Source organism: Leptosomus discolor, chromosome 6 (genome assembly GCF_034619465.1).
Source record: "Leptosomus discolor isolate bLepDis1 chromosome 6, bLepDis1.hap2, whole genome shotgun sequence".
Classification (NCBI taxonomy): domain Eukaryota; kingdom Metazoa; phylum Chordata; class Aves; order Leptosomiformes; family Leptosomidae; genus Leptosomus; species Leptosomus discolor.
In genome coordinates this window covers 43,937,921-43,951,302 of record NC_141396.1, presented here as the reverse complement: position 1 = coordinate 43,951,302, position 13,382 = coordinate 43,937,921, and the positions used below count along the sequence as shown (strand labels likewise).

At 38.5% G+C, this 13,382-nt stretch overlaps 1 protein-coding gene across 2 annotated transcripts in view; it reads right to left on the bottom strand.

Annotated features, from left to right (window-relative positions):
• The window catches only part of ABCB1 (ATP binding cassette subfamily B member 1), a 44,528-nt gene that overhangs the window by 17,587 nt on the left and 13,559 nt on the right, over positions 1 to 13,382 (bottom strand). For both annotated transcript variants that reach the window (XM_086467121.1, XM_086467122.1), the window contains exons 11-18: positions 10,885 to 11,010; positions 10,527 to 10,730; positions 9,978 to 10,148; positions 7,434 to 7,595; positions 5,665 to 5,847; positions 4,677 to 4,823; positions 4,241 to 4,345; positions 312 to 389 (exon numbers count right to left, since the gene is read on the bottom strand). In XM_086467121.1, the coding sequence (XP_086323247.1) occupies positions 312 to 389; positions 4,241 to 4,345; positions 4,677 to 4,823; positions 5,665 to 5,847; positions 7,434 to 7,595; positions 9,978 to 10,148; positions 10,527 to 10,730; positions 10,885 to 11,010 (1,176 nt within the window). The remainder of the gene's footprint in view (positions 1 to 311; positions 390 to 4,240; positions 4,346 to 4,676; positions 4,824 to 5,664; positions 5,848 to 7,433; positions 7,596 to 9,977; positions 10,149 to 10,526; positions 10,731 to 10,884; positions 11,011 to 13,382) is intronic.

Below are 13,382 nucleotides of genomic sequence, written 5' to 3'. Positions count from 1 at the left end.
AAACCAACACATAATGGGATATCACTGATGCACATCAACTTGTCAGGCCATAGTAACTTGGCTGTAGATGTAAGACCCTGCAATGAGTACATGAAAAGCTCTTGTGCTTGTATTGATTTAAGACTTTCCCTCTAAGGACACTTTGGTTAACCACATGTAACTACCCAAATTGGTTTCTAGACTGATTTAAAGAATCTTCTCTGTAGACAAGTCAGAATATGATAGACTAATGTAGAACACAGGCATTTTATGATATCTATACAATTAATTATTTTTAAAACCTTGGAAATCAAAATGTTTACTATCTTTACCTGTCTAAGCATTGCTTTAAATGCCATGAATCGAAGCCTCATTGTAAGAATTTCTCCTGCTTTGCCAAATGCAAAACCCTGTTTGAGAAAAGGTACAATGCTTAGCATATTATTACATTGTTTGTGTTTATTAAATACATATTTTAGGTACATTGTGTCTACAATGTCTACAAAATACTGCAGTCCTGATTGCACAAAATAAATGTAAATCCTTCTTTAATATTCATAAATTCTAGTAGGTTCACAGTATAGACATTCAAATATTATTTCTCAAAAAAATATAGAGAGCATAGCAATATTTCCCAGCACTGCTTCACCAGCGTGCTTCAAGGAAAAGATCACTAATCAACCCTTTGACTTAATTCTTATCTGAGTTGACCTAAGTCAGATTTAAACAAGTGTCTCTCGGGCTATTTGTTTTAGGTTAAAGACTTCATAAGGCAATCTGGGTTCATTGAAGTCAAACAGAAATTGTCTTCAATGGAATTCAGATTTCTTCCTTGGGATCCTATCACAACCTGACATAGCTACCAGCAGTAATACATAGGTGATGTTTCATGTATTTAATGCATTTTTAGCCAGATATATGGACCAATTTAAGATACAAAAAGGAATATTCTGATTAAAATTTTGAGAAGAGACACTCTTCCTACATTTTATTATAACATCAGTGTTCGTAATTAGCTTTCTTTAGCTCTGTATCACCTTTGTGTGATAACAAATAGTAGTTGTTTGGAATCTACATTTATGAAATTGAATACTTTTAAAATACAAACCACAGATGCAACTATACTTTATGATACTAAGAAAAATTATGAGGGCATATTCCGATCAGCAAGTATTTCTCAGTTAACTTTGATCATTATCTTTGCCATGCTCCTATAGTGTCAGTAAATTTGCACAAGTATGTGACTCAGAAAAAATCACAAAAGAACATCAGAAAATGAGCACTATATAAACAGATTATAAGAATGTGTTAAGTTTTTTTCATTCTAACTAATTTGGGTGTGTTACAGCTCAATGAACTCTTCCCACTCATATTTAAAACATCATATACACATTTATAGATTGAGAAAACCTGTCATCCCCATGTACAACTCAGCCTTGTATACTCAAGGCCTTCTTGCATGCATGTGCAACAGGACAATTCCATAAACAAACCAGGAGGTTTTTGCAAGAGATTGTTTATGCGGCTGTCCCAAGTGCACTTTATTATTTCACTGTGTAGGCTCATTCAATGGATAAAGCTATACAAACATACTCAGAAATTATACACCAGACTACATACGAAAACATCTAAATGCCAAAGTTTGCAGCTGTATCACAGAATCACAGAATCACAGAATGTTTGGGGTTGGAAGGGACCTCGAAAGATCATCTAGTCCAACCCCCCTTGACAGAGCAGGACGACCTAGAGTAGGTCACACAAGAATGCGTCCAGGCGGTTTTTGAATGTCTCCACAGAAGAAGACTTCACAACCTCTCTGGGCAGCCTGTTCCAGGGCTCTGTCACCCTCACAGGGAAAAAGTTTCTCCTTATGTTAGTGTGGAACATCCTATACTCCAGCTTGCACCCGTTGCCCCTTGTCCTATGATTGGCCATCACCGAGAAGAGCCCGGCTCCATCCTTCTGACACTCGCCCTTTACGTATTTATAAACATTGATGAGGTCACCCCTCAGTCTCCTCTTCTCCAAGCTAAAGAGACCCAGCTCCCTCAGCCTTTCATCATAAGGGAGATGTTCCACCCCCTTCATCATCTTTGTGGCTCTGCACTGGACTCTTTCAAGCAGTTCCCTGTCCTTCTTGAACTGAGAGGCCCAGAACTGGACACACTATTCCAGATGCGGTCTCACCAGGGCAGAGTAGAGGGGGAGGAGAACCTCTCTCAACCTACTGAGCACAACCCTTCTAATACACCTCAGGATGCCATTGACCTTCTTGGCCACAAGGGCACATTGCTGGTTCATGGTCATCCTGCTGTCCACCAGGATCCCCAGGTCCCTTTCCCCTACGCTACTCTCTAACAGCTCAGCCCCCAACCTATGCTGGCACATGGGGTTGCTCTTTCCCAGATGCAAGACTCTACACTTGCCCTTGTTGTATTTCATTACATTTCTCCCTGTCCAGCTCTCCAGCCTGTCCAGGTCTCGCTGAATGGCAGCACAGCCTTCTGGTGAGTCAGCCACTCCTCCCAGTTTTCTGTCATCAGCAAACCTACTGACAGTGCACTCTGTTTGCTTGTCCAGGTCAGCGATGAGTATGTTGAATAGTACTGGTCCCAGTACCAACCCCTGAGGGACTCTGCTAGATACAGGCCTCCAACTAGATTCTGTCCTATTGACAACAACTCTCTGACTTCTTTCCTTCAACCAGTTCACAATCCACGTCACTACCCAATAATCCAGACCACACTTCCTCAGTTTAGCTGTGAGGATGCTGTGGGAGATGGTGTTAAATGCTTTACTGAAATCGAGATAAACCACATCCACTTCACTACCATCATCTATCCACCTGGTTATGTCTTCATAAAAGGCTATCAGGTTGGTCAAACATGACTTCGCCTTGGTGAAGCCATGTTGACTGCTCCTAATGACTCTCTTATCCTTGATATGCCTAGAGACAGCGCTGAGGATAAGTTGTTCCATCACTTTTCCAGGGATGGAGTGAGGCTGACCGGTCTGTAGTTACTTGGGTCCTCCTTCCTGCCCTTTTTGAAGACTGGAGTGACATTTGCTTTCCTCCAGTCCTCAGGCCCCTCTCCTGTTCCCCACAACTTACCAAAGATGATGGAGAGTGGTCTAACATTGACTTCCACCAGCTCCCTCAGCACCCGTGGGTGCATCCCATCAGGGCCCATGGGTTTATGTATGTCCAGCTTGCTTAATTGACCCCTAACCCAGTCCTCGTCAACCAAGTCAAACTCCTCCTTTATCCTGACTTCCTCCAGGGCCTCAGAGGTCTGGGACTCCTGAGGACAGTCTCCAGCAGTATAGACAGAAGCAAAGAAGGCATTCAGTAACTCTGCCTTCATTGTATCCTCTGTCACCAGGACACTTGCCTCATTCAGCAGTGGGCCTACATTGCCTCTACAGTTAGTTTTGTCTGCAATGTATTTGAAGAAGCCCTTTCTGTTGTCCTTGACCTCCCTTGCAACGCTTAACTCCAAGGAAGCCTTAGCTTTCCCAGTTGTCTCCCTACGTCCTCTGACAATAGTCTTACATTCCTCCCAAGTGGCCATCCCCTACTTCCAAGATCTATAGACTCTCTTCTTCCACTTGAGTTTGCCCATTAGTTCCCTGTGTAAGGAGTAGGGTGAAGTAAAATGCTTTTTCTGTAGCAGTTGAGGTGGCTATAGAGATCAGTGAAAGCAGGGGGCGAGGAATTAACTGTTCAACCATTAGTATTTAAGCAGGAGGAACTGAATATCAGCATGATGGGTGTTATTTAATGAACTGGGCCTGAGAATCGTTGGGGGGGGGGGTGTCACATAAGGTAAGACTTGAATGGGCAAGGGGGTAGGCGAGTTCAAAATTGGAGAGCTAAGGCAGGAGATTGGTAGATTTGCAATTACTAACAGAGTCAAATAGGAGGGCTTGAGGGTGAGAAGAAAGTGGTATAGTAGAGAGGTTGGTTGTTAAGTGGCAATGGAGAAAAAGAGCAGAGAATTCAGTTTCATGCTGAGATGTGTTTGACTGAGGGCAAGGTCTGAAGATAAGAGGTCAGAAGAGGTTGGAAGGTCTCTAACACATGCGAAGCTCTAGGCCAAAAAAAATTAAATTCAGCACAAGGCACATCTAGAACCATAAATACGGGTTCTGCTTTGAGTTGGAGACATGTACTAAGAAGGTACAAATACTGAGTACATTTCAGATCTGGTTTCTAAACCGTGACAAACAATTATAATAAAGCTAAAATAATAGAACATACCTGGAAAAAGAAAGTAAAAAAGGAAATGATCCCAAGTACTAAAAACAGCACCGAATATAAGTTGCTCTTTTCTCTTAAAATGTTCTTGTCCGCTTCTGAAAAAATCTATGAAATAATATTTAAATTATTAATATTTAATTTTTTTAAATCAGTAATAATCTAAAATACTGCCATCTTTCTCAATAACTGTGTTTGGTAGTCATTTGCATTCATATCAAATTCGAGCATGTTATATATGATTATAGGCATAACAAGCAAATTTCAGGTTGCAGCAAGATTTTTAGGATTTTGCAAATTTCATATAATTCTTCAGATTTTTGTAATAGTGCTTCATCCACTCCTCAGCTTCATTATGCAGTGACTGTTTCAGGCCTGGTTTTATTACAAATAAATTTTGTGGGCTTTATAATTTCTTGCATATTTTATTCAAACTTACCCCTATAATTTCTGAAAATATGATTGCAAATGCAGGTTGTAAAGCTCCATTGATAATTGCACATAAAGTTCCAACTACAAAGTATGGCCATTCAGTTTTGTTCAGCTTCATAATTTTCAGAAATGAAGCTGGAGGTAATTCTTCATCCTAAAAAATGGGAATTCTGTGAGGACAAACATGTATGTATTTGGAGAAATATGGAGAAAAAGAGAGATTAATGGTCAATTTCCTACTCCCTGAATCTACTCAGGGGAAGTTAAAATGTATACTTTTTAGTAACATGAAGATTTAACTGATTGTACATTCCTTTTTATTATTTTAATACAAGGAAGAAAGAGCTGTTAGAATATATCTAGAGCTCTAGTCATCATAATTTAGTTTACCTATACCATTCTCATTGATCAGTACTCTTGGTTATGGACAGTGGTGACTGAACTATTCATTCTGGGCGTATTGCTGTGTGTAATCCATAATTAGACTAATTCAAGTGATTGTTCATTAAGGAATTTATAACAGCAAAGTATTTGCTGCAAATATGAATGCAATCACATTCATTGTATGTTTTTTTGGTAAAGTTTGTTGTAAGACTTGTATGTTGGGCCAAATTTCTGATCAAATTCTGTTTCTGATGAAAAAAAAGAATGTTTAACCTGTATGGACTATGTTCGTATGGTATGCAAATATATGTAAACATATTTCTTTTCTAGCAAATTGATTTTCAAAGATAAACTCATCCTTGCTAGAGATTTTTAAAGTCCCATTTTATTTATACAATCATTCATGGTGAGAATAATAAAACTAAAATAAATTTAAAAAATTAATATTACCAGTCAAAGGCTATTTAGAATTGAAAAATTCTCATGTTTCTTTCACCCCTATTAAATGCCTCCTTCTTCTTGTACCTTTCTAGAGCGGGAGAATGAACTTAATTTTAACATGTTTGTCGGAAGAAATCAGAGTTCACTAACAGCTCTGCAAAGATACTTACAGGTGAACTCGTTTTCTCATCAGTATCACAATTTTGTGCTCCTGGCTTTTTCATGCTTCTCTGAGACGATCGTCTTCTCAAACCTTTTGTTACAGATTCTTCAAATTCTGGTTCAGATTCACTTTTTTTGACACTAAGTGCATTTTCATCTTTTTCTGATGATGGAACTTCAGCTTCTATTGCCTGAAAGAAGGAAGAACATAATGATAAGGTTAATTATGCATATATTATTTTGATCTTTCAAAATTATGAGGTAATCAAAGTAAAAACCACTTTGTTTCAGTGGAAAGAGGTATAGGGAAAACAATGTATAATGGTATAAAGCAGATATGAAAATCTGTATTATAGTTGAGTAGATCTCTACAGAGCTTGATTCACATATAAGAGTATCCCACCTCTCAAGAAAATACTTACATTAAGTGGAGGGCAGGGGAGTGGAAGGAGCTGCTCCTTTTTTTCTGAACTCATAACAGAGTTTTAAATTGAGTGTAAACCATTTGCACTGATCTTGGGATCTTTTTGAATGAGTTCTCAATGGATACAGTGTTTATTCACAAAGTGAGAAAATTACCCCTCTTTAGTGCAGAATGTTCTTAACAATTCTTGATTTTGAATGTAATAAGGAAGTTCAGGATGGAACAGGTCAAAAAGATTGTGACTGAAAAATCTGAACAGTCTCAAAAAGAGCCCTACTGTTGGTGGCAGGTTTGCCAGTCTCTTTGACAGAATAAATCAATGTCTACATACCACTGAGGTATTTAATAGTAACTGGATTCAAAGTTGCTTTCAACAGGCATTTTTTTCTTTCCAGAAAGTTTTTATTCTTATTGCTTTTTGCACTGCTAATATAAATAAGTTTATTGCTTTCTTTAAATTTTTTGTTATTTTCTGGGGTTTTTTAGTTTCTTTCCATTTTATTATTTCCTAATTTTTCCCATTATCACATTTGCTTGGATACAAAGTTACGTGCATCTGAGGTGACCAAATGCTTTCTCATAGTTACTTTACAAGGAAATGCTTGAATTGGCCTGGTTTGCTCTTTTCAGACTGACATACTGAGATAACAGTTTCAGTTTCTTTAATGGCATGGTGGTTTTGCAGTAAAACACCAGTGACACAGAAGGCTACAGTGAAGCTCAGCTATAAGCTAACTATCGCAAGGGACACTGGGAAGTATCAAAGTATTTTGTTCACTTAGTAACTAATAAATTTCTGATACTTATATCAATTTCCAATCTCTTTGTTTCTGGCTACATAACTTTTAAAATGCACATATTTTTGCACTCAGCATAGCTAGATTACTTTCTTTTTGTCCTGTTCCTCCATGTGTTTGTTTTTGTTTTTTTTTTTAATTTAGAAAGAAACTCAGAATGAAGGATTATAACTAAACAGCTTAAAATATGCATGCTCTATTCCTCCAATATAAGCTACTGTATTTTCGCTTTTATCATAGGCTAAGAACAAGCAATGGAATAGCCAACTACTGTAGTCAGCTGCTCAACATTAACTGCATAAAAGGAAAACATAAAATAATCTTTTAATTTTAAAGCCCTAGAGGATTAGAAATGTACTATCCTGTATTTAAATATCTCTGGTATCAAAACTAATGGTCTTTTCTCTCAAAATTATTGCTCTCCATTCAAAGTACATATTTTTTTGCTGTTAACAAAATACACTGCAGAATTCCACATACTTCTGGTAGTATACAATAACTGTGGGCATGGAATATAAAAAAGAAAATGAAGCAACAGCTAGGGAGAAAAAAGTACCTGCATGTTAACGAGTTTGTGGTAGATCCCCTTTCTGTCTAATAATTTAAAATGATTCCCTTGTTCTGAGATAACTCCACCTTCAAACACAGCTATAAGATCTGCATTTCGGACTGTTGACAGTCGATGAGCTACTACGACCGTGGTGCGTCCTTCCCTTGCCTAGAAATAACAAAATTTAATATAAGCATTTCTAAGTATATTCAAAAATTGTTCATCTTCATATTTGAGTTGAATAAGACCTAAGGGAAACATTAAAATGGTTCACAGGACAATATGACTTTAAAAAAATTTAAAAAAAAACAGATTTCAATGAGTACTTTAAAACAGAAATAAAATCTTTAGCTTGAAAAGTAATATTAGAGACAATCTTTCACTATGGCACATAAAACCATCAAATTTTGATCACAAATATCTAAACAAAAGTCTAAATTTTTAAAATTTTATAATGTTACAATGTTACGAAACTTAAAATTTTAAAAATGCTAAAAGTTTTTATGTTCAACCTCATAGTTGTTCATTTAATCCTTAACATATGTGAAGCATAGTTTATATTCAGAAGCATTAGAAAATATTTCACACTGCTATTTAAAACTTTTCACTGTTTTTATCTCTAAATCATTGCAGACTCAAATAGGTTCACTGAAAATAAAATCTCTACAGTTCATGTCAAATACATTTCAACTAACTACCTGCCTTTGAATATTTATGAGTCTATCGCACTTAATATATCGAATGTCACAGCTTGCTATTTCAATGATGACCAGGATGTATTAAAATGATCAAGCAACTTCTAGTTTAAATAATGAAAGTAATAATCCCAAGCAGTGGAATTTTGTTGGAACCTGGGTGGAGTTCGGCTTCAGTGATGTCCATCGAGGATCCATACTGGGAACCATACTATTTACTATCTTCATCATTGACATAGACAAACAGGATTGAGTGACCCCTCAGCAAGTTTGTGGATGACACCAAGCTGAGTGGTGTGGTTGATTCACCTGAGGGAAAGGATGGCATCCAGAGGGACCTTGACAAGCTTGAGGAGTAGGCCCATGTGAACTCACAAAGTTCAACAAGGCCAAGTGCAAGCCCCTGCACCTGGGTCAGGACAACACACAATATGAATACAAACTGGGAGATGAAGGGATCGAGAGCAGCCCTGTGGAGAAGGACTTGGAGGTACTGGTGGATGAAAAGCTGAACATGAGCCAAGAGCATGCACTCACAGCCCAGAAAGCCAATTGCATCCTGGGCTGCATCACAAGCAGCATGGCCAGCAGGTTGAGGGAGGAGATTCTCCCCCTCTACCCTGCTCTGGTGAGATCCCACTTGTAGTGCTGCATCCAGCTCTGGAGAGCCCAGTACAAGAAAGACATGGAACTGTTGGGTCCAGAGGAGGGTCACAAGAATGATCAGAGGGCTGGCTGAAAGACCTCTCCTACGAGGACAGGCTGAGAGAGTTGGGGTTGTTCAGCCTGGAGAAGAGAAGGCTCTGGGGACACCTTAATGTGGCCTTTCAGTATATAAAGAGGGCTTATAACATAGGTGGAGAGAGACTTTTTACCAGGGCCTGTAGTGACAGGACAAGGGACAATGGTTTTAAACTGAAAGAGGGTAGATTTAGGCTAGATTTAAGGAAGAAATTTTTTATGATAAGGGTGGTGAGACACTGAAACAGGTTGCTCAGAGAAGTTGTGGATGCCCCATCATTGGAAGTGCTCAAAGTCAGGTTGGACAGGGCTTTGAGCAACCTGATCTAGTGAAAGATGTCCCTGCACATGGCAGAGGGGTTCAACTAGATGACCTTTAAAGGTTCTTTCTAACCCAAACCATTCTATGATTCTGAGTCCTTAGGTCTTCTGCAAAGGTTTATGAGGATCCAAATTTATAAGATAATGTGGCCAAGAAGAACTAGACAAATAACTTCTCTATTGAATGTATTTCCATTAATAATTCTCCTCAAACTGTCTCTTCCTACCCAACAGCAGTGAGAAGCGTTACAGTTCTCCAGCAGAATCCGACTCAGTGAATTCAGAACACCATTTGAGAGTATAGCCCCAGCATGAATACAGAAACTTCTGAGTCGCACCAGTGATCAGCTGTCCCTTAGTGAGACAGCTCTATGTTAAGAACAAAACAAGCACCTAGAACTGTTCATGTGAACTTAAACAAATGTTTCCTTGGAGTGTTTCCTGCCAAGTCACTGATACAATTACTTATGACATGCTGGTAGCACTTACCTTCTCTGTCAGGTTTTAACACAAGTTAATTAAGTAGGTGACTGACAACAATATGCATGTCAGTAAGAGAGATAATTGCAAGGGCTGGCATTTACACCAAGAAAATGTTGATTTCAGCTTAATACTGCAGAAAATATAATTCCATCTTCTCACTTGAAACAAGATTCTGCTCTAATATCTGCAGGATCTCAAAAATTCTGTGTACGACAAGGGACTCTATGTCTTGCAGCTCTTTCCACAAATGTCTGGAAAAATGAAAATATTAGGCTCCTGTTTACATACTTCATTTTAGAACACTACTGACCTTGTCCAGCGCTGCCTGCACAACTGATTCACTCTCAGTATCCAAAGCTGACGTTGCCTCATCAAGCAGAAGAATTTTAGGGTTGCGAACCAGAGCTCGGGCAATTGCTATTCTTTGCTTCTGGCCTCCGCTCAGCTGGGCCCCTCTTTCTCCAACCATGGTTTCAAACTTCTACAAAACAACCACAGACATGTCCACAACACTCAGTGGCACAGTCCTTTCATCAAAGACAGGCACCGTAAAGAAAAGGCACGTTGGTGTCGGTAGTCCCAGAAACATCTTCTCCTTCCTCTAAAACACTACAGGACAAACACTCACTTGGATATTGTGTCCCTGGAGTTCTAATAGTTCTCCAAATGTTCATCGAGTCATGACCTAAAGATTTCAAATTAACATCATTCTGAAAAGTTGCGAGGAGCTCTGCATAGCTCTGCTTGCTCACAGCTCTGGGAAACAGCTTCCTCTGCTTACGAGAGTCCCGTCTAAGAAACTATTTGGCACCACAAGGTTTAGGAGAAATTATTTCAGCAGGACAGTTGGTTTGCTTACGTTGGGTAGCTTCATGATGAAGTCATAGGCATTCGCTTCCTTGGTAGCTTTTTCAATCTCTTCCATGGTGACATCCTCACGGCCGTAACGAATGTTTTCTGCAATGCTGGTAGCAAAGAGCACGGGCTCCTGGTTCACCACACCAATAAACTCCCGCAGATATCTTACGTTTAATGTCTTAATATCCTGCCCATCAATGGTAACCTAAACAACAGGACGCAGACAAAAACTGTCTCCCCCAGTTGGCACATGCCTTTTAGGGGAGACCTTACCATGTCATCGGAACAAGGAAGAGAGGCCAGAACCAGACTTCCAACAACTGTGACACAGAGCGGTCATCTCACTTGAGGTATCTTACCGTGCCTTCCTTGGGATCGTAAAATCTCTGGATGAGCTGAACAGTTGTACTTTTCCCACAGCCACTGCCACCAACCAGGGCCACTGTCTGGCCACAACTAACCTTGAGATTCAAGCCCTTCAGTATCTGTGCGTATAAGAAAGGTGAGCAAAAACATAACAGCATGTAAAAATGTGTGTACCTGTGAAGAAACTCTAAAAACTACAATAAAATATCCTTCATATTTATAGCAGAATAAATTTTATAAACATGTGAGTTTAAATTTTGGAAAACCGATTACTTCAGCTTAATTTTTTTCGTATTTACATCACAATAGATCCAACACCAATATATCATACAACACACTTCACAATTGTCCTTATCATGAAGACTTCATATGATGAAATAATAATAATATGATTACTACTCATAACTGAAATATAACATAGAAACAATATAATGCAATATTTCTCTATTCTGTTGCCTCACCTTTTTCTTTAATGCATACAAACTACAGGAAAACTATTGCACAGTAAAAGTCACAGTTAAAAGTGACAGAATTTACTCTACATTGTTTTGGAGGGAGTCATTTTAACAACCTTGAAGTATCCTTAATTTTTCCGCTTTTTTTTGGAATTGCTGGCGGGCCATCTTTACAACGGTGATGTTTCATTACACAATACATAACCTTTTTGTACTCATCAGCATAAAGTACATCATTTTGCAATCGCGGAAGTTTTGCCTTCCTTGGGACTCTTACAAAGGGTAGCTCTTCCGTGCCATATAATTGCTCTTTTGTTTTATTTTCAAGGATATAACCTGTATTGGGCTGTGTAGTGGGGCTGGAGAACAGACACCATTAGCATCTCCGTGCCACATATATTTAATTTTGCCACCTTTCTGCTTGGCCTGCTTGCCTGAGATGTAAGATACAACAACAGCAAAAAAGGAGTAAAGTGGTTTTGTTTCTACTTTACATGAGAAAAGGTATACAGGAGTCAGTACAGCTTCCCCTGCTTTGCACAACTTCTGTGGTTGGAAATGCATATTGAAATGGGAAAAAGCATATTTTTTGCTAACTAGTCTTCTAGAACGACTAGGCTACCATGAGCTATGCGTACCCAAATGTCAGCATCTGCATCATGCAAAGCGCACTTTTCCAGTCTAAATGTACAGCCATGCACCAATAGGTTCTAATACTCTTCCAATGTGTTTCCCAATACCTTGCAGCCCCATGTCCTTGTCACCGTCTCTTTCTTCCTAAATTTCTGCCCTCAACACTACTGTTGCCTCTTCACCCTTAGTTCCGATATTTGTGTGCTTTACAAGTGAAACATACGTCGCTGTTTAGGAACAACAGGCATAGACAAATCATAACTTTTACCGTGTCTTATTTGTCTACAATATTTTTAGCTCAAAACAAGAAGTCCTACATAAATAATAACAATTGAAAATTTATGAAGCAGCCTTCTTTAATCTTCTAGTCGTAATGGTATAGATAATTTAGTCTATAGACCTTGCGTAGAACAACTCAAATTAATATAAATAAAGTAGCAAATAGAAGTTGCTCTGAAACCTGTGCATTACCACTGATTTCGGTGGACTACCGATCAGAACTTTTTCCTATACCAAAATAAAATCAATAATTAAATCCATTTAGTCTGTTTCTAACAACTTAAAGCAAATAGAGAAGAGAGAGTAAGGACAGCAAATAAATCAGTCCAGTGAGATAGGAAGTAACTCAAAATCTTCATCATGCCTGTCAGTTACTTCACTGCACTTAATCCTGTCGAAAAGAAGGGTTAACTCGAAAGTCAAGTAGACTAAATGTAGGCAGAAATTAACTACCCTGACTTATTTGAACTCCTCATTCTTCTCTTTACTATGTTTTATAAAATACTTATTAAAGGTTTGGTGTAGCCTTAACTTCCTATAATTATTATCTCTGAAATCATGGGGGAGAAATCTCTACTCATACTGTATAAACTTATAAAATAATCCACTGCAAAAAATAGTTGTGTTTTCATTTATATTTCTATATGAAGAAAAATTATCCACATTCACTTCATTCTCTTGATAGAAAGCTGAAATACTTAACATATTTATGAGTAAAAATGGCTTAAAAAGAAATCTCTGTGTCTTTCCTTTCTGCCTATCAAAAGTAAGAAAGATCCCTTTACTGAGGTCAGCGATATGTCTTCAAGGTAGGGAAGGAAGAAGTTAAATAGTGTGAAGACATTCTTCATGAAAATATTTTCATAAATCATAGAATCACAGAAGGGTTTGGGTTGGAAGGAACCTTAAAGATCATCTAGTTCCAGCCCCCCTGCCATGAGCAAGGACACTTTCCACTAGACCAGGTTGCTCCCAGCCCCATTCAACCTGGCCTTGAACACTACCAGGGAGGGGGCAGCCACAGCTTCTCTGGCCGACCTGTGTCAGTATCTCACCACCCTCACAGCGAAGAACTTCTTCCTAATAACTGGTCTAAATCTACCCCCTTTATAGAACAGAATCTT